The sequence below is a fragment of the Echiichthys vipera genome (assembly GCF_963691815.1).
Source record: "Echiichthys vipera genome assembly, chromosome: 12".
Classification (NCBI taxonomy): domain Eukaryota; kingdom Metazoa; phylum Chordata; class Actinopteri; order Perciformes; family Trachinidae; genus Echiichthys; species Echiichthys vipera.
The window spans coordinates 5830196-5851736 of record NC_139837.1 but is presented as its reverse complement, the minus strand read 5'-3'; the positions used below and the strand labels follow the sequence as shown (position 1 = coordinate 5851736).

The window sequence follows — 21541 nt, the reverse complement described above, 5'->3', positions numbered from 1 at the left end:
AATGTGTCGCTGGTGTAGAAATCACACGTTTACTTCTGAATGGCGATCCAGAGCCATACAGCAAGATCTGTGCCCTGTTTATAACAGTTGGGAAAAGACAGGCTGTCCTGGCTCCTGCAGCACTAATGCAGGACAGATGGGCGATAGCAGACATGATGGCTTTTATGGCTGTCCCTAGTTGCATGATAACACCCCGGAGGCAGCAGTTTGGCAATAATTTCCCACATTTCATCAATTTCATTCTGCAATATGATTCCATAGATTTGTTTCCAAGGATTTCAATTATTTTTAAGCATCTATTGTCAAAAAAGAAACAATTAAAGAAAAGAACATTTTGACCATTCCTACACCTTTTCAGACACAATTAATTGTATGTATATATGTTGTTTCAAGTTGTTGTTGTTGTTTTTTCTCTCTTATTTGTTAAACTCATTTCATTTTGTATACTTTTGTATTCTTTTCCTTTGACATGTCTCAAATTGAATTTGAATTGAATAACATTGAATTTGAATTTATTTCAAAGTACTACACTGAATATACTTGAATGAACGGCAGAACATCTTTTCTATTATCCCAGAACACATTTAGAAAATTGTGAAGACTTGGCGTTTTTGTCTTTTTAACTAATGGACTAAAAGCACACGAGTGAAACTACATTTACTATCTCAGACATCGACCAAGTTACTGCAACACATCTTTACGAATGATGGGATAACTATTAGAACAAGTCCAAGATAAGGAATCTAAATGTCACGTTTCCCTGTGTTCTCCACCTGTTTTCCACCTGTTCACGTGCATGTACAGCATGTGTGGTTTTGTATCTTTACCCCATGTGACGGTAAATCCGTAGGGTGTCGCTGTGGTGACACAGGGTGTAGATGGAGGGCCTGGTTTGTCTGGATTGGTGGTGCACACCAACACTTCACTGGGACTGCTTTTCCCCTCCATGTTTGATGCTATGAGCTGCAGGGAGGGAAACGCACACAGTGGAAGGGGAGCGAAAGAGAATGGAAAGACGAGGATACAGAGGAAGGATGGCGTGAAGAATGAGGGAGAAAAATGGAGGAGAGAAATGGTTAAAGTAGAAGCAAATGACAAAATATGTAAAAAAAAAAAAAAGAAAAAAAAAAAAGAGGCCTATCGATCAAGAAGAAAGTGTCCTGATAAATTGGAGCAATTACTCTGTGCTCCTTCATCTGTGGTTCTCCTGGCTCCTCTGCCTTCATTGCTCTCCAGTTTACTCCCTCCATTACCCTATTCTATAGAAAATCAATTTGATGTTGTTCACAACGGATGAACATCACAAAGAACACAGAGGTCTCTCTGTGTGTGAGCAAGTATGTTTGCTTCTGTCACCTCATCTGACAGTGTGAGTGAGGACAGGTACATGTGAGTGTGTGTAGTTCAGTTCAGAGGTACTGCTTGAGAGGATTACACCATAATACACCGTTGATAACAAGACACACACACATACATACACACACACACACACAAGCGCCCATATTTATAATAACGCAAACACACTTTCGGTACATGTTGTTTCACAATGTCCTCTGTATTACCACTGAAAGTCACCTGGACAGATTGGTATCCATGGAAATATTAGCGGAAAGAGAACATCATTGACGGGAAACTGATGGAAAGTAAAAACTAGAAAAACTAAGTAGTGCTGTGCTTGTGTGCTAGGAATATTACATGGCCCACATGCGCACACACATATTTGGCATAACACACATTGAGAAATCAGGTACAATAATCGGCAAAGCTCCAGAAAAAAAAACATTCACAGTGCATCTGTAAGCTAGGAACTTACACGCACACACACACACGCACACGCACACGCACACGCACACACATATATATAACATTGTGACTTACCCTGAATTTATATTGTGTACTCCTCTTCAGGCCTTGTACAGTACAGGTCAAGTTTTCTCCAGTGTACTTAGGATGAAAGTCTGTTCCCTGTGGATTATACAGATACACTGTCAGTAGTCTGTGTGTGTGTGTGTGTGTGTGTGTGTGTGTGTGTGTGTGTGTGTGTGTGTGTGTGTGTGTGTGTGTGTGTGTGTGTGTGTGTGTGTGTGTGTGTGTGTGTGTGTGTGTGTGAGAGAGAGAGAGAGAGAGAGTGAGAGAGAGAGTGTTCTTGTCAGCGTTTATTAGTTTACGTGTACACTTTCAAGCATATGGATGCAATAAACGCTGACTTTTGCATTATATACGTGTGCATGTGAGGGGGGGGCACTTGGTGCACTTTTTCTACATGCTCATTCATACTGTGTGTATAAGGCAAGTGTTTTTGTGTGTATGCTTGTGTAATATGTGAATTACTGATCTGTGCAACTACTGTACATTTACCCAAATTATTTTGCAATGCACTAAACAAGTCATGTTTCTTATTTTCTTATAATCTGTTTTTATAAAGTAGTTTCGTGTGGAAATTGTTAATTCAGCTCTTTCTTTTCTTGTGGGATTCAAGAGACTGACAGCACAGAGCTCAATCAAATAAAAAGAAAATGGAAAGTTTCACAAAACCATATTACGGTTTCATGTTTACGAATTGCATGTAGCTCCCTCCAGGTTCAAATCTATGAGGGCTGCTGTAAATGTAATGGAAAAGAACCTGTGCCACTAACAAAAACTTTAGAAATGTTTTCATACCTATAATGTAATATTGTGTCTAAGTGTGTTTCACACTCACGCTGTTATCCTCCTGGATCTCGAGTGTGTATTTGAGCTGCTCCTCGCTTGGGCTGCCCTCAGGACGTCCCCATTCCAGGGTCACCCAGGACACTCCCGCCCTGACCAACCGCGGTGCCAGAGGCAGAGCAGGCAGGGTGCCCATAGTGTAAAACACCACTTCTGTGCTGAAGCCACTGCAAAAACACCCATTTCCATTCATTCACATTTTGGTTTTATTTAAAATGCTGAAGCAAAATTATTGACTTCTCGGATCATTACTTTCAGGGAAAAGGGCCTGCAGTGCAAGAGTGAAGGGAGGCTGTGCAACATGAATTACGAATTCAGCAGAGACGGAGAGAGGGGCATTTTTATAAAGGAGGAGTGGAAACATGGAATAGAAAAGGACACTACCATCAGTGCTCCTGTGAAGGGAGTGCAAGGGTCGTAAGGGGCTGCAGGTTGGATGAGGGGGTGGTGGGGGGGGGGGGGGGGGGGTGTGTGTGGGAAGATTCCAGTGGCGGTAATAAAAGGAGGAATGTTAAAAAGTAGTCGTGACGGGGAAAATAAGATATAAACATGTCAGAAGCCAGACGGAAAAGAAAGAGGAGGGGGGTTTGTCAATTTGAGATTTGGAGGAAGGGAAAAATTTGAATGTATGACCAGCAGGAGGGGTTTGAGAGGAGAAAAGGTGAGTTATCAAAAGCTAGCGTGTAGTGACTATGTATGTGTGTCCGTGGCATCAAACGGGAAACAAGCCAAAAGGATGCATTTAAGGCCGGTTTGAGTTCTAGAGAGCTAATATCTCCTCTCCCTCGCTCTCATTCCCCTCCATTACCTCCTCCCGTCCCCCTGTCAACCTAACGACCGCAGGCCGCACGCCATAATGACAGAGCGGAGATGAGAGGAGAGAGGAAATGGAGGGAAAATGAAAAAAATATGAGCCTTAATGTTACATGCAGCATGATAGGTGGACATATGTGTGTCTGTGTGTATCTGTCCACAATTATGGGAGTGTACAGATATATTCAGAGTTTATCATCAAAGTGTGTATATTGTGTATGACTTTGATGGGAATAGTGTCCAAGGGTACTAGAAAAATATGGTCGGACACCTCACATCAGATTAAGGACCAAATGTCCTACAGTATATGTACAAGGAACATTAAAGAGTTATGGCATCTGCCTCCTGTGGTATTCAAGATGTGTACATTTGTCACTCGAGTGTATGTGTGTACAGCACACGCATTTGTGTCTTCACTAATAGCAATCGGTACCTTGTGCCAATGTCGTTGTGCGCGGCCACTCTGAACGTGTAGCCGCAGGCGGGGAACAGTCGTGTCAGCTTACAGTGTCCTCGGCTCCCAAAGTAACATTCTCTGAAAACACTGTTCTTCTTTCCCTGCAGAGGAGAGAAGAGATGAATGCATTGATGAAAAAATAAAGTAAGACAAGAACAGGTGGTTGAGATTAATCGCAATAGGAGATTAAAGAAAAGAGTAAAATAGATGAGGAACAAAATGCATGACAGAGTGAAAAAGTATGAAAGGTAGAAGGAGAGCAGGGACGGATAAGGATTGGAAAGGCATGATTCACGCACTTATTACATCTTGTGTGAGGAGCTAAATGTTAACATCCGTCTAGTGACGTCTGTGATAGGTATGAGTGTGTTGTTTTGTTTTGTTTTAAATAAGGGGAAGGCATGACAGATGCGAAGAAGCGAAAAGAAAGATTCACCTCATCCCACTCGAGCAGGTAGTTTGTGATTTTGGATCCGTTGTCGCCTGGGGGCTGTGGATGACAAGAGACAAGAGAGAGACGGAGAGATTAGCCCAGGATGAAATAATCGGACACTGAGACAGATAAAATACCTGCCGTGTTTTTATGATTGGCCTCATATCCTGTCTGGGTGACTGATGTCACTCTATCAGTGAGATGATTGTGACAGTGTGAGTGGACAAAAATTACTTGTGCAGAAAAGGTCAGAGGGGGCGGAGGGATGGGCACTGACGGCATCGTGCAGCAATACAGGAATGTCTTTCTATTAGCGTAGGTGCTACAGGGCTGATAAAGTCAAACAAGTAGATAAACCAGGTGAACGAAACCAATATAGTTGTGCAGAATGTGTCACTGCACAAATGAAAAGGGGGTACACGCAGACCGATGAAATAAAACATACTGAAATCTAATTTGGTAGTTCAGAAGAGAGTTTGTAGATTTAGAATGATTCAAAACCATAATCATAACTCACTGTGATGTTTATCGGGGTGAAATGTGTTACTGTAGGTCTTTGTGGTGAAAAAGGAGTGTGTTTGTGGTCCTGTACCTTCCACTGTAGGGTGAGGGTGCTCTTGGTGCGGTGGGAGAGTTTTGGGGTTGACGGGACGTCAGGGACGCTGCAGTTTGTGGTGAACGAGCTGGCCTCTGAACACGACCCTCGAACCGAGTTGTACATCGCGGACACCCTTAAGGGAAAAACACACAAGTCATAACATCCTCACGGCAAGATGAAGCTAGAATCTTGATATAGGGAAAACACACCAACCAGGTTATGGAACATAGAAAATGTGATCAAAACACAGGTATGAAAGTAATAGAAACATCCAGAGAGAGTCAAAAATCTCAAAGTACTTACCGTACATGGTAGTCTGTCATTGGCCTTAGGTCTTTCAGATGGTACTCCAGTTCTTCACCACTGAAACACGCACACAATTTTAAAGAAATACAATCAAGCAGGAGGGGTTTTTCCCTTACCCCAGAATGATAAGCTGGTGTAGCAGAGGATACATGCTGAAGTTTTGTATACCAACCTGTATATAAGGCGATATTTTCCGTCTCGCCCCTTATCTGAGAGAGAGAGCTCGTAGGAGCAGGGCACGGGCATCCCGTTACTATGCCTGCTCACCAGCCCTGCCGGAGGGGCCCAGGACAGTCGTGCAGCCCGTGCCTGCACATTGGACACCTGAAAGGCACACATACTGTATGTTATATACACAATGAAACCAAGTAGGGTTACCCATGCAAAATCTTTCTATCAAGATATGCGTTTTGCTATAGTCCTGAATGTGTATCTGTGTTTTTATATGCCTGTTCATGTGTTGGGCTCTGTACGTGAGTGTGTAAAACAATGTGTCATTGAATCCATTATCCCAGATTCTGCTGCTCTTTGTCCGTTGTGTCAATTGTGGTTGGAACACACACAAGTTCAAATGAACAAGCAGGAAAAAGGGGCCTGTGTGTTTGAGTGTTTAACTGTATGCCTGCAAGTGTCTGCATGTTTTAGGGAGTTTTAGTTGCGGCACATGCTGGGTGAGCCTATTTAGCGTGATTTAGTCTGCTGCTATTCCAGACTCCACATCCATTGAATAGGTGATGAATGTGCCTTGAGGGCAATGCAAACCCCAACCATGCCTAGACAATACGTTTGAGGAAGACAGACAGGAAGAGATTTGAGAGACAGGCAAGTCGTTTTATGGAGAATTTTGATTACAATGATCAGGTTTTATGAGATCACATCACTGTGTCCACATGCCCGAGAATGCCTTTGTTTAAGATGGAAATCAGACTTTTCTCATGTAGACTGTGGTTACATAAATAAGGCTTCCATGTAATGAATGGCCTGATGATAAATGCAGCAACAGTTTCATGTGCAAAAAGACATTGAGACCACCAAGACAATGTGACAGAAAGCAGAAAGAAAAGAATGCAAAGACGCAGAAAGAAATGCAAAGAAAACAAGAGAACGAGAAACAGAGATGAATGAAGGAAGGACACCATTAGAGGTTTATGTTCTTCTTGCCCTATGACTAAGATAGCCTGTCCGTCATCTACAAATGATTTCCCTGACACCTTGTTACACAAAGGCCACTGAAAGTGAGGTGGTTAATGGCTACTATACTGTACATCCATCATCAGTCCTCGTCTTCTAATCAGTGTTTGTAAGACACAGAGATAAGAGCATATACCATGTGAGCATCCTATCAGAAAGGTCAGGTGTACACAAGCTGCAGGCTCTGGGGCTGTAAAAATAAAATGTGCCAAAAGTTGCAGTTCTTCAAAAAGCGACTGGAGGCTGGCAGGTTTAAATTGTATTCATGCTTAAATTTCTGCATAATTAAGGACGTGGACGCTTTGAGTGACAAGTAGAGGTCGTCACAGGAGGCAAGCTCAGCAACCAGGCTTCCTTTAGACAGACTCAGCTGCACCTATGCTCCGCCTCTTTCTTGAATTTTATTTATAGTGCCAAATCATAACAAAAGTTATCTCAGGCAATTTACAGACTAGGTATAGACCACACTCTATGACTCATTTATGATTTACATAGACCCAACAATTCCCCAGCAGAGTAAGGTGGCAACGAAGACCCAGCTCTATGGAGGACGGCCATCTGTCTTGACCGGTTGGGGAGTCTAACTATTAAGCTGGAACAGGTCAAGTCTGGTACTTGTAAAATGGTAAAAGCCAGAGCCACCCACACGAGCCTCACAATGGCTCTTCAGAAACCTCTGGGTGACGTCACAGAGACTACGTCCATGCATCCATCCCCTCTCCGTATCTGTAGTAAACTAAATAAAAAGAACTATCACATCGTCTATGGTTAAATGTATTTGATATCTTTAAACCAAATACAAATGAATCAATTGAACAAGAAAGTTCCATCTACTTAATTACACGGCTTTGTTGAATACTCGATTCTGATTGTTCAATTACGGCGTTCTGCTGCTATGAATGACAGACCACTGCTACGGATGCAGTTCTGATCACAGACTCTTGAGGACCATTTTTAAATCAATAAGGTCATGTATTAAATCGATGTTTTGTAAAGTTAATGATTTCTTTAGTAAGGGGCCGTGTAATAAGCGACATCATGTGTAGTGTTGCACAGGGGCCCTGCATCACCACGTCTGGGGTTTAATTTGCTATATTGACCCGCTCACTCTACAATATCACTTACATGGCATATCCTCATTAGTGTCACTGTGTAGAGAACGGCTAAGATATGGATTCAATAATCATGTGGAAATGTAGCTAGTGCTATTATGAGCACACAGACCTTTAAGGTCTTCAGTGTTTGCTACATCTTTCTTCAAGCACGAAGTGTAAAAAAGGTAAAAGGAGAACTCACAAGTGAATTACACACGCACACGCACACGCACACACACACACACACACACACACACTCAATTTAGCTGAGAAAGACACTCCCTCCTGCTATGAAAGGAAACAATACGACCGGAGGAACAATATTGTGAACATTTTTAAATGAAGACCTTTTCTCATATACGCTCTGGCTCTGTGACACCTGCTACCGTGTCTATGGAGCACAGCTGAATCCATCACCAGGCATTTCTGTTGTTGCAGGGAGGACTTTAAAACTTAATATCCGTCCCTATACAGTGTGAAACAATACCTAGCTATTGCCTCCTGTTTAAATGCATTAAGGGAATGGAGTGTTAGAAGAGACGGAACATCACATCTGTAGTTTATGACACAAGATAGCAAGGAGATCTCAAAACTCCTCCTTCTTTCCCTTTCCGTTTTCTTTTTCCTCTCAGTATTGACTAGAATAAACCAGCTGTATCAGTGGAGAGGTGATTTGAGGTTATGAGCGTGAATAAATGGCTACTGCACACTTCTAATTTGCTGAAGGGCTCAAAACTCTAACCTTACCTTTCGCTTTCTCTCTCTCATCAGTCCATTCTCTGTGTCTATTTCAATCTGTTATAAGCTTGCAGATATCAAATGGTCCAATTGCACAGACTGCTGACCTAACTGCTTTAACTGGGAGCGAGCAATTCCTCTTAAAACCATGTCTGCAAGGCTCCGGATCATTCATTCACATTCCCCATGAGGAAGGGGGGGAAAAAAGCTGTTTTGGTGTTTTCAGCTGATAAAGGCATAGTGGGAAGTGAACAGCGTGGATGAGCAGATGCTGCCCTCATGTGGCCAGGGTGAGCAGAGCTTACATGGCAGTTTACCTTCATTAAAAGCCCTGCAATGACTTCAAAACGAGAGACACACTTCTTAAACAACTCAGTGCAGTTATTATTTTTCAGTGTAAGCATCAGATTTTTATGTTAATCACAGAGACAGGATGGAAATATAGAAGAGACACTAATGCCAGTTATGATGGCATCAGACAAGAGGAGACTGATGAAAGTGGTTATACATGTGTTGAGTGTGTGTGTCTGTGTATTGTATGTGTGTGTGTGCAGCAGTGTGTGTGGTTTGGTGAATAGATATGCATACCAACCTGTGGTTTGTCGATTGTTGACAGCATGTCTTGAACACGCTTCCCCTCTGAGTCATGATCTGAGGAAACAGAGAGGAAAAAACGAGTAATTATCAAGAACAAGAAGAGAGAGCAGCACTGATCATGGGAGCATTTGTCGTCATTACTGCATAATTCATATATTTCGGAATTTGAGTCTGACTCCCGACTTTTTTATGCCTAGATATTAAAAAAAAGAAAGAAAAATTTGATACTTCCATATTTCAAAACAGATGCACATTTGCAATTTTGGCAGTGCTGCTGAAAACGGGCTGCTGATTGACAAAGTGAGGGTTTTCAATTCCCACAAGCCTGTGGCTCATTATTGTCCAAGGTCAGCTGAGGATTGCATCTAGCTTGTTAAACTGTCGGGTCAAAAATTCTGCCAACATTACTAATCATCCCTGATGTCTGTGAAAACATAAAAAGGTAATTCAGTCATCCGTAAAAGAAAGAAAAAATTCACTAAACAGAAAAAGCCGAAAATAGACTAAAAACAGACCTAAATTTTTTAAAGTTTGTTGCCTATGGGTGTGTGATGCAACGCTTGTTTTCTCCAGCAACTGCCTATTTCATCCCATCGAGTCATGATGAGCACAGCCGTTGGAAAAAAAACCTCAATTATCCAGCGCTCCACAGAAAGGCATTAGTCACAAATTCCTGACCTAGAGCAAATGAAACGGGGATTACAAAAAAAGATCATGACTCATATTCCACCGTGACTATCCTGTTCTGTACATAGGCACTGATCATTATCTTTCAGGGGCATTAGTTCATAGGGGCGGTAGTAGATCAGTCCATAGGTGACTGGGCTGGGAACCGGAGGGTTGCTGGTTTGAGTCCCTGTGTGAACCATGTATGGAGCGTGGACTGGTGGCTGGAGAGGTGCCAGTTCAGCTCCTGGGCACTAGCGAGGTGCTGTTGAGCAAGGCACCGAACCCCCAACTGCTCGGGGCGCTGGTCACTGGCAGCCCCCTCGCTCTAACATCTCTCCATTAATTGCATGTATATAGGTCCTGTCTGAGCATGTGTGTGTATTTCGGGCCTGTGTGTGTGTAAAATGAAAAAAAATAATAATAATAGAGAGAAAATTGAATTTCCCCATTTGTGGGACTAATAAAGGAATTCTTCTTCTAGAAATCATAATGTGTATCGTCCCTGCATCTGTGAATAATCAACATCATAATCATCTGATGTCAGCAGTGTTGTTGCAGCCCTGCAGTACAGCTTGTTACGTATGACATTATATTAAATACAATGCCATATGTATAGAATGACTGTGCTGCTTTAATGCAGCTGCTTGACCTTATAACTCCTCAAGCCTACATAGAAAACAGGATTGACATATTTCTCTTAGAGCCTGAAGTACTTTTCTACTTTTATTTATTTTGATTTCATTGTTTATACAGATGCCATACAATATACGAATATATGAAAATGACGTGGCTTGTTATTATGAATTTTATTAATGATTTGACTTGCTAATAAGGTCGTGCTGAAACCATTAATAAGTTGACAATTAATATCATTGTAAATTGATAATATCTTTGGATTTTGGACTTTTGGTTGGACAAAACAAGCCATTTAAACACACCACATTGTGTTCTGAGATATTGCATGAGGCACTTTTCAGTTTTTCTGACATTTCGTAGAATTAATTATTAATCAATTCATTAAAAAAATCACAACATCAATTAAAGCCCTAAAGTTCATAAAGGTTACTTTTGCTCTTTTATTTTGAGTGGACTATTCGCACGCACACACACACACACACACACACACGCACACACGCACACACGCACACGCACACGTCTGGTTCAGTGATAGGATGTGCCTAAAGGTGATTTATTGGACACTCGGGGTAGTTAGGAGGGCGAGTTTAACTGAGTGTGTGTGAGTGTGTGTGTGTGTGTGTGTGTGTGTGTGTGTGTGTGTGTGTGTGTGTGTGTGTGTGTGTGTGTGTGTGTGTGTGTACACATGTGTAGGTAATGGAAGTCTTTCCCCCCTGTGTGATCCCCACAGTTGAGGTTTTTCCGACCAGAGGAGGCCTGCTTTCCCCATCTGAGTCTGACCACTGTAAATCACACAGGATGTGTGTCTGTGTGTGTGTGTGTGTGTGTGTGTGTGTGTGTGTGTGTGTCTGTGTGTGTGTGTGTGTGTGTGTGTGTGTGTTTGTGTTTGTGTACACATGGGTGTGTACGAGTGAGGGTCAGACCTGTATGAAACCAAGTCTGCTTGATGATTGTGTTACAGTAATACAGGACGGAATTAAATGGGCATTAACCCACAACTGCACACATACATAGACACAAAAACAGAACACACACACAGCATATTCAGAGCAAGAGATTGTGTGTGCGTGTGCGAGTGCATGTGCATGTGCGAGACAGAGAGAGAGAGAGAGAGAGAGAGAGAGAGAGAGAGAGAGAGAGAGAGAGAGAGAGAGAGAGAGAGAGAGAGAGAAAGTCCCTCTGACAGGTTCTGTGGGGGAGAGGGCCTTACTGTGCCTGGGGGTACACTTATGAGTCATGGCAACAGTGATGTCATGGAAGCACAACCTCAACTTGACCTCCGTGTCAGAGTGAGTGTGAGTGTGTGTGTGTGTGTGTGTATGTATGTGTGTGCTAGACAGAATAAAAAAGCAAGTGCGGGAGAGACACAGTGTGCATGTGTGTTTCCACAGACCCGGTATCACGTTACAGGAGATTGGTGATGGGTGATAGGAGGAAAAGGTTAAGCTACTGTGTATGTGTGTGTGTGTGTGTGTGTGTGTGTGTGTGTGTGTGTGTGTGTGTGTGTGTGTGTGTGTTGGAGGTAAAGTTCAAAAGGTGAAGTACACATTCTGCATCACTGCTAGACACTTTGGCTCATTAGCGTGCTTCTTTTTCATCTTGTTCCCTTTCATCCGTTTGGACCAAACTAAAAGTTTCTCTTATATGGAATAATGGCAGAGTCAGAGAGACAGCTCCAGACACGAACAGCTCTGTCAGTTTACAGGCTGACCCAGCCTTTTCCACTCATCCATCACAGTTGGGTGAAAAAGAAGAATATTGCCTGTTTATGCTGCAGTCCTGTAGCTACTTGTCTGGTGCAGGTACCATGGTTAAAAAAAGAAAAGGTGGAATTCCATTACAGCATCATTTCAGCGTTCAGCAAATAATAGATGGTAATAATCAAACAGTATGCAGGGCTGAGAAACCTCTTCTCTGGAAGTTCAGTTTTAATAGGCTCCAGAGAAGTTAATTTAGTTTTTCTGCATTTACTGTAAAATGGTAAAAATCCCATTCTGCCATTTCCAGGGGCAGAGAAACATGGTATTTTCTTTCCCATCACCTCAGTTAAAGTTCCATGCAAGCTGAGCTGGTACTAGAAGCTGGAGTTAGAATGAGATACGCGGCACACACCTGCCATTTTTAATAGCCAAGTTACAGTAGAATAATAACACAAGGTTGTCCCGATACCAGAATTTTAAACTTCGATACAATACTAGTATTACAAAAAAACAATCCTTCATACTTCTTATGATACCATGGCAAAGAGAAAAAAAGTATTAAGAAAAACATATGAAGCGGGAGTCTCTCTAAGGTCCTCTGAGCATCAAACACCTACATTTCTGCATTTGTGAGGATCGATTTATGGCGGAAATGTCTCGATTCATGTAAAGGTAAAAACATAGGTGACAAAACATAAAAACATATGTGAAAATTTCAAATTAAAAAAATATTATATGATTCGAAGCAACCGATTCTATTATGACTTTATTCTGAAAATATTGCAATCTTTTTTTCCTAATATTGAGACTTAAATCTCGCCATAGTTGACAGACTAAAATTCAGCCTCTTAGTTATTACTGTCGCTCTTATTTGTGCCTTTATTTGAGTAGCTTATCGTTGTTTATGTTTACTTCATCGTTGCTTTGAGGTTGCAGGTTACCCCTACTTTACCAGAGGCCTTGTTGCTGCAATGAGTCGCGTTCTAGTAGTTCTTCAAGGTAAAAGTGCTGCTACTTCCATGTTGTTATAGGGGAGAGGACAGACTTAGAGACTTAGACTTCTTAGACTTAGACTCCTCTCTATTAGGACAAATGCACATGCTCTAAATATTGAGGGGGGCGTGAACCAAACATAAGTTCACACTGGGTTAAAACATTGACTTGATTGACCCTATAGACTTATGGCGCACTCACACAGTCCTTCCGCACCGGGCCAAAACCGTTTTTTTCGGCTAAAGCCTAGTGCGTTTGACCAGTGTGAGTGCACCCGCTCCGCGCCTAGCTGCGGCCAGCGGGCCGTCCACGGCCCGCCTGAGAGAGGTTGGCTTTTGTAGAGCGCGTGTGCACATGTACGAGCACGAGCGCGCGTACGTGTACGAGAACCAGCACGATGCCTACGGCAGTTCTGACGTCATTTATGTGCGCCTGTTCGGACATAGTAAATAGAAGGACGGACCATGCGCGGACATTTAACAACAACAACAATGGCGGTGAAAGGTTCACGTTGGTGTGATGCGGAGGTGGAGTGTTTACTGCAGATTTGGTCGATGAAAAGATTCAAAAACAGTCGACAAGACGCACAAAAACTCTGAGGTCTATGGAAAGATTTGTAAACAAAGCGACGCATCGTGATGACGTCAATCAATGCGTGTGACGTGTTACGGCGTGATGACGTATAGGCAGCAAGAAGCATTTGCGCGAGGCCCAGGCGGTGTGAGTACAAACGGGCCTGGGGCGCGGGGGGAGAGGGAGGGGGGACAAGTACCCTAAAGCCTGGGGCGCGGTGCGGAAGGACAGTGTGAGTGCGCCCTTAATGGCTGTATTATGTACTTTAGGTACTTAAAGCCCAAACAGTTCTACGGTGAATAAGACAGACTAATACTTCAGCGCTATGAAAACAAGTTGGCTAACCCAGAAACTTTGTGACAGAAGTACAAGATTTATTTAATATTTCAGGAGACTAGTAATAAAATTTGAAAAGCACTGCTGCTTTACCTCACCGCTGAGCGTTATGACTTGCTGTGGTTGCTGAGTCCAGCTGTTTAAGTGTTTAATATAGAGAAGAACCACAAAGAGCTGATGCTGACGGCTGAAACAGAAACTGAATCTCTTCCCAGTGTAACTACACATTACACACACACACTTCTCTGTCCTTACTGTGCCTCACCTCCTCTCTCTTCTGTTTGTGCTGCCCACGTACCCTCTCTTCCTCTCCTTGTCTGACCTCACATCCTGTCTGCGTCTAACTGCCTGTGTTTGATTACTGGGGACAGCCAGACGGAGCGAGGGAGCACAACCAACAGCAGGAAAAGTAGAGGAATGAGGAACTGAGGAGGGGGGCAGCAGGCCGGGCCAAAATCAGGCGAGAGGGGGGGATTTAGAGGAAGAAGGAGAGATACTGAAGGACAGACCGCAGCGAGACGGAGAAAGAGAGGACAGGCAAAAGGAGTCTGGTTAAGAGATTAGGTACAAAAACGCAAGGAAATTGAGGGACGAAGAGCGAGCCAGGGATCAACAGAGTGGAGGAGAAAGTGAAGGATGAAAGGAAAGAGGGAGGAGAGGGCTTAGGAGGATGTGAGGCAAGGATTACACAAACTTTTGTGACATCATCAGTAGGCGCAGTGCAGATGCGCACCACTGATCTCAATGCAGTAGTCAGTAGTAGCACCAAAATTGACTGTAGGAGCCTCTAGTTCTTGTTTTTTTCCCCCCTATTGAAGATTTCCATTTTGTCGAGGGAATTTACCAATACCATAAGGTTAGTGAATGGTCATTAGTTTGCGTCATTTCTTGGTCTGGTGGTGCAGATAGAAAAAAAACTAGTCAGAGGTGCATATCAAGGCTATATCAGATTAACAATGCTTCGTCATCTTAGAAGAATAGTTCAACTTTTGGGGAAATACACTTTTTTCTTACTGAGTTAGATAAGATGATTGATGCCACGCTCATGTATGTAAGCTAAATATGAAGCTACAGCAGGCAGCCAGTAAGCTTAACTTAGCATAAGACTACCAAGCAAAAAAGTTCATGAAAGTGAAACTATTCATTTTAAATGCGGAATGTTTGATCAGCATTATTTTTCACTTTTCGTTAACCGTTATTGGCACACACAACGATATGTTCAGCTCTATGATTGGATTCTTCAAAATCTTAAAACTGTCATTGGGAGGTGTAGTTGACATCTCTCCAAACTTCACCTTAATCAAAGAACAAAGTTGCTCATCTTTTGTACTGATGACTCAACCAGGAGACTTTCATATCAATCCCAACATTTAAAGGGCTCCAATTTCCAGTCACTTATCCTGAATCCTGAACACCTGAAACAACTCTTCCACACTGTAACTCTACACCACGGGACAAACTAGGAAAATACACATTGGATAATTTGAAAGCACACACATTCACATAAAAAACGACAAGTGAGCTTCACTGTGTCTCTAGCCCCGCTCCCACTGCTCTCCCAGTCCTCCTCAAATACATGGGCATGTCCTTTCTCAATGCCGTGCACCTACACACGTTATTAGTCACGTCACTAGCATACAGGGCTACAATAAAACTGAGCCACTTTGACAGTGAGGAGGTTGCATTCCTCTTGCATGACGCAAAGAAGAATATGCAGTCTGTCTGCACTGGGACAGAAAAAGACCTTTAAGGCCTGGTGAAAAAAAATGTGAAAAATGTGGTGCACATTGAGCCCCCACTCCACACACATACTGGGCCAAACGGTGTGTGTGTGTGTGTATGTGTGTGTGTGTGTGTGTGTGTGTGTGTGTGTGTGTGTATGTGTGTGTGTGTGTGTGTGTGTGTGTGTATGTGTACAGCCTGTAAAGTGAGATATGATCTTAAGAAGCCTCTAATCAGGGAGAACAAAGCAAAGTAACAGACACTCAGCTGGACGGAAAGTGAGGGAGAGGGAGAGAGACAGAGAGAGAGAGAGAAAGAGAGAGAGAGAGATAGAGAGAGAGAGAGAGAGAGAGAGAGAGAGAGAGAGAGAGAGAGAGAGAGAGAGAGAGAGAGAGAGAGAGATGGCGATGAGTGGGAGGACAGACAGAAGAGGACAGAGAGAAACGAGGGGGGACAGAGGGAGGAGAGGGAAGAGGAAAATTGAGGTAGAGAGGGGCACAGACCTCGGATTCCACACTATTATCTGCTGCATAGTGAGCATTCCATCTGTTCAACAGCTGGGCTACACTCACGCACACATACACAGCAGCAGAAGTTGTTGGGACATGCCTGAAATTGCGGTTGTCATGGTGAACGTTTGGTTCTCATGGTCAGAGCCCTGATCGTTTATAAAGGGGATTAGAGAGGGGGAGAAGGACCGGCACAGAGAAATGGAGAAAAAGTAGCGTAAGAATGCGAAAGAGAGTAAATTAGATCGGAGGAAAGATCTACATTCAAATTCAACAATCAAGCTCCAACACAGACAGGAAGAGATGGAAATAAAGAACCGTGGTTGTTGTTGTCTTCCTGCAGTACCCTGATTCATTGGAGTTCATGTACTGTAAATGAAAAATCCATGTACAACTGTTTCTACAAGGGTGCATGTGCATGTGAATGCGAAGGACCATAGAAAGTATTTATATTGCAGCAATGCATAGGAAATATCACTATTCATGTGTCCAAACAAAATAAATCCAAAGTCAAACTTAAGCTGAAACTAATATAAATAAGTCCCAGTATAAACACATGTAATTGCATTCTCCGATTCCCTGCCTTAACCTAATTTCTCTCAATAACCGGGTTTCATGTGTGCATGTAAACATAGACAGAAAGAGACAGAGGGACATTGTCCAGTGCAGCCTCTCGCTGAGGAGAGAGATGAGCGCCTCAGCTGACAAGTGACACAAAAACTCTCTCCAGTTTTCCATGAAGAGCATGAATAAATGTGCATGTATGCACGTGTTTAAGTATGTGTGTACGTGCTGCGAACAGCGCAGCAACCTGGCCAGCCAGCGAGGGATTATGGGGGATGAGTTTCTCAGAACCCTGACCCCATTCGACCCTGCTCAGCCCAAAAAGTCTTGAAAGAGTGACTACAGACTGGCAGACAGAGTGGAAGACTAATCGACAGAGAGAGGCTGAAAGACGGATGGAAAGTGAGATTGGCAGAGAAATGGAGGTAGGCCAACAAAGAGAAGAGCAAATATGAAAAGACAGAAGAGTGAACAGATGGAATGATGATATATGTCCACAATATTACAGATCAAATGTAAGACATGTATGTTTTATGCACTTTACCTCCCACCAAACTGTCCTATTTCAATCTTTCTTAACTCACCTGAGACAGACAGAGTTAACACCAACCACTTTTTCACTTGTTTTTTTAAAGCTGTCACTGCCTCCAGTATCGGCTCTGAACTCCCCAAAATGTTAGCTGTGTAAAAAGTGAACCTCCTAATACCCTTAAAATCACAGCCCAGTGACAGACAAAGTGATAAAGTAATGGCTGGCTTCAAAATTACCCGAATATTATACTACACGCAGAACCTGTAAATCCCTGAATGTCTGGGGTTTGTGCACTTGGTCTTTTCATAACTCAGTTTTACCCTGCTGAAGCAGTGGGAAGGACTTAAAATATTATGTAACCCAGTTCAGGTTAATTCAGAGTGGTTGGGTGCTGTAGTTCGATAGTGTGGTGAGTTCACTTGTATCACAAGGTTCATTCAGCTGGATGGGGTAATGTCTGGTGTACTCATTGTGATTGGCGAGAACAACCTCCCCTTCTAATCCCACTAGTCCTGTTACATGATATCAGCGGGAAAGACATTCCTCTGCTGGTAAAGCCATCCCTTGTTCTCTCTCTGTTTCCCCTTTCCCCCTCCTTTTGACTTTTTCATTCCCCAATTTCTCCTCTTTCCTATTTCCTTGTCTTATCTCTTTCTTTCCCTCCCTCTTCTAGCCTCTCTCTTCCACCTCGCTGCCCTCCATCTTGTCCTAAAACCATGGCCGTATTTGGGTTTGTGCGGGGGGGAGCAGAGATTATCGCCATGGCGATCCACGTCAAAACAGTCCAGTAAGCGAAGGGTGGAAGTGTGACACACTCGTTTCACACATTTCCAGTCCTGTTACTACAGTTACAGCAGGAGGAGCTGGGAGAGGGGTTTGATGTTAATATAAGGGCTGAGTCATGACTCGGTCAAAGGCCACTAGAGTTAACAAGGATGACATCACCAAAGCATTACGGGACATTGTGCTTCTATAAGCCTGCTTTTACTGCCACCATTGCTCTAACACAGTCAGTTCATTAGCAAAGCAACTTAATCAGCAGGGAAGTCTGCATAATACAGTTATGGACTTGTTAAGAAATGTTTTTTTAATGCTAACAAGATGATGTTATTAAATAAGATCTGCTCAGTCCATACACTCAGGCAAAGGATTTCAAAGTGTGAGGCAGATCTCCCCAGGGGGGGTCCAGACAGTTTCAGGGGAGGCTCAGTGAATGGAATATATAAAAATGATGAGATGTTATTAGAAGAAATAAAAGAAGTTAAAATAGAACTGCCTTAATGTGTGTGATTTGGTTAAAGAGATTTGATTGTGGGGAAATTCTACTGTTTTCCCACTTTCTCAGAGTCAGACATTAATAAATGCCTAAGGACAGACATTTTTTATGCATTTGATATGATCTAAAGTTATGTCAAACAACAATATTGGGCTATCTGAGCTTTATTGTTGACTGTCTATGGGATCAACTAACATAATCATGACCCCATAGGCTTCCAGGAATTGGATGAAACCAAACACGCCTTTTTAAAGCTCTGTCTGAGAGGAAACCTACAGATGCAGACTTACAGACCCTGTACTCAGGAGATGTTTTAGCATTTACAATTATCCTCTCCGCTTTCGACTGAAAGGTAGCTTGGCTAGGTGCTACGAGAAATATTTTAAGGTAGGCTTCAATAAAATACTTCTGAGGCCCCCATTAACACGTACGCAGTTACTTTTAAAAACAGAGACATTTCCCTGAGTTTCTGCCCTTCTTTTACACGCAAACAGAGAATTCGCAGCTGAAAACGATACTTTCTAAAAAACTCCGGCCAGAGTGGAGATTTTGAAAAACTCCAGTTGCACTTACGTTTGCATGTACACCGAAAAAAACCCGGATTTTCCCGAAGCTGACGTCACAGTATGTACCAGAACGTGCATCTGCGTCATAGGTGTGACCTGTATGTACATTTTCATTTGGCTGTGGTGATCATGGATCATTGGCTACGGTGGGCTTGACCTTCTCTATACATTGCCAAATACAGGTTTGGCATACTCTTGACAGCATATACACGGGTTAGTGAAAACACATTTTTTCTGAAAACGGACAGGTGTGCATGATGTTATTTTCGAAAACGGAGACGGCGAAATGTTGGTTTATAAAAATAGCTGGCCACATGTAAACGTAGCTTCAGTCTCCAAGGCGTAGTAAAGTTTCCCTGGTAAATCCGTTTGGGTTAAAATCCTTTTCACAGTAAGCGGGGATTTCCGTCTGAAAAACTTTGCCGGAAATTGATAAACAATGATTCAGTGGGTTATGAGTGCTCGCATATTCCCGCGGAACATTTGTGAACCGGGAAAAAAATTCAGACAGGCCTAAATTGCAGTGGATTTCCACCTACGGAAATTTATGATTGACCAATAAATCAAGCAATTAATCAACAACAACAACAGAAAGGAGAAAAGTGACTGGTGACTGCTTTTCAGAGACTAATAATTAATCAGTTATAATCATGTGTGCACACATACCCATGTTTTGTACCGCTTCTAACACTCATTAAAGCCTTGAAAGGAGAAGAAAAGTCTGCGTCCGTGTTTTAACAGACGTACCTGAAGCTACATTTTAAAGGTATCAGCCAGCCAACATAGATGATGCGGAGCTGCACTGAATCTTGCTTCAAGTTACTGGTCAGTTCTCTTCATTCATTTTGAGCGAAGAGACTGCGGCGCACCTGTGGATACTTCCAGGGAACACTACCTCCAGGTGAGGGTGTCGCTGACACGCATAGCCTAAGCAGATCCACGGTTGCCTCGCCAGGGTAATTTGCATTGGACTCTGTGTGCACAGTCCTCATTCCTGCATCGTATTTTGGCATCGCACCGGTGAGAAACGGCTTAAAACTTGATGGCAGAGTAGTTGGTACTTTAATAACATGGTTATTAAAACCAGGAAAAGGAGACCAAACTGTACTGGTGGGGAGAAACTTGCATTCCTAGATGAATATGCCAGAAGAAAAATTATTTCAAAGAAATTGTATACGAGCGTCATCAAGTCTGAAGCAAAGAATGTGCCAAAAACTCCCAGGAGACTGCATTCCAGTAGGATTTCCTTGTTTCAAAACAATCCTTTTTGGCACATTGTCATTATGTTTGGCAATGAAGAAAAATCTTTACAGATTTTTTTGGTTTGGATTCGCTGTGTCAACACTGAAGACACATGAAATCCCCCCCCCCCCCCGCACATTTTTGTGGCTAAGACAATTGTGCAACTTTAAGGAATTCCTAAAAGAGTCAAAGTGCATTTCAGTAAAAAAGAAAGGAATGTTAGCTATGCATAATTTGAACTCAAGTTAAAATTGTCCCTCTACATCATAGATAGATGTTTCACAGTTACTATACCAAAGCAGTACACCACTGTAATATCTCTGACCCTTCTTATCTTCCTCACATCACATTCAACAGAGCCAACATGGTGGACACAGCAGTCACTGCGCACATCTGGTTTCTCCTGAATTCACAGCACTTGGCAAATGACGTAGAACCAAGATGGAGGAGCTGAGGGTGCTGGCCCATCTGCTTCTGCTGAAATCCCAGTTTCTCCGAGTGAGGGACGGGATCTGTAGTGGTGATGATGCAGAGCCAAGATGGAGGAGCCGAGGGGACGGGGGCCCACATCTGTTTCTGCTCAGCAAGTAGCTCAGTTCTAAGGAAAAGGGCCTGTGGAGCTGACTTTACTGGGGAATGGACACTGTGCTCGCCAAGTTAGCCTGCTGCCTTACTGGCACTGGGGCAAGAGCCACACACACATGCACACACAGCGCAAAGGGCATCAAGGGCAAAGCGTAGGCGGGTGTGTGTGTGTGTGTGTGTGTGTGTGGTATTCTGGGTTGGACCATACTTGGATGCACCGGGCCAAGCAGCAACTTTGTCGGAATGTTTGTACTCTGCTCTTAAACTCTCTGTCTCTCTCGTCTTTCCATCTCTCTGTTTCCTTTGATGTAGAAGTTCTGGTTCAATTTTTTTTTCTTTTCACAAACCTTCCATCCATCTCCCTCCTCTCTCGTCTGTCCTTCAAATCCTACATTCCTCTCCACTCTCTGCTTGCCCTCCCCTACCTCCCGCCAATCCTCTGGACCCTCATGCTCTGATTGTTTTACAGGAAGCCCAGTCACGGGGTGTTTGTGCATACGTGTGTGTGTGTGTGAGTGTGTGTGTGTGTGTGCGTGCGTGTGTGTGTGTGTATGTTGTGTTGTACATCTAGCTGACTCAGCCTGATCTCCAGCCCTGTACTGAGACCCTGGCAGACCAGAACAGACAACTGACGACATGCTCATGTCTGTCGTGTGTTATCATGTGTTGTCTGAGTACTATGTGTGATACTTGAAACAGTGA

General features: G+C 43.1%; 1 protein-coding gene across 3 annotated transcripts in view; it reads right to left on the bottom strand.

The window, feature by feature from the left end:
• fndc3ba (fibronectin type III domain containing 3Ba) overlaps positions 1 to 21541 on the bottom strand; it is a 102166-nt gene that overhangs the window by 26186 nt on the left and 54439 nt on the right. For all 3 annotated transcript variants that reach the window (XM_083924056.1, XM_083924054.1, XM_083924055.1), the window contains exons 8-16: positions 8932 to 8990; positions 5489 to 5640; positions 5314 to 5373; positions 5005 to 5143; positions 4416 to 4469; positions 3956 to 4080; positions 2702 to 2876; positions 1879 to 1965; positions 828 to 963 (exon numbers count right to left, since the gene is read on the bottom strand). In XM_083924056.1, coding sequence (XP_083780182.1) covers positions 828 to 963; positions 1879 to 1965; positions 2702 to 2876; positions 3956 to 4080; positions 4416 to 4469; positions 5005 to 5143; positions 5314 to 5373; positions 5489 to 5640; positions 8932 to 8990 — 987 coding nt within the window. The remainder of the gene's footprint in view (positions 1 to 827; positions 964 to 1878; positions 1966 to 2701; positions 2877 to 3955; positions 4081 to 4415; positions 4470 to 5004; positions 5144 to 5313; positions 5374 to 5488; positions 5641 to 8931; positions 8991 to 21541) is intronic.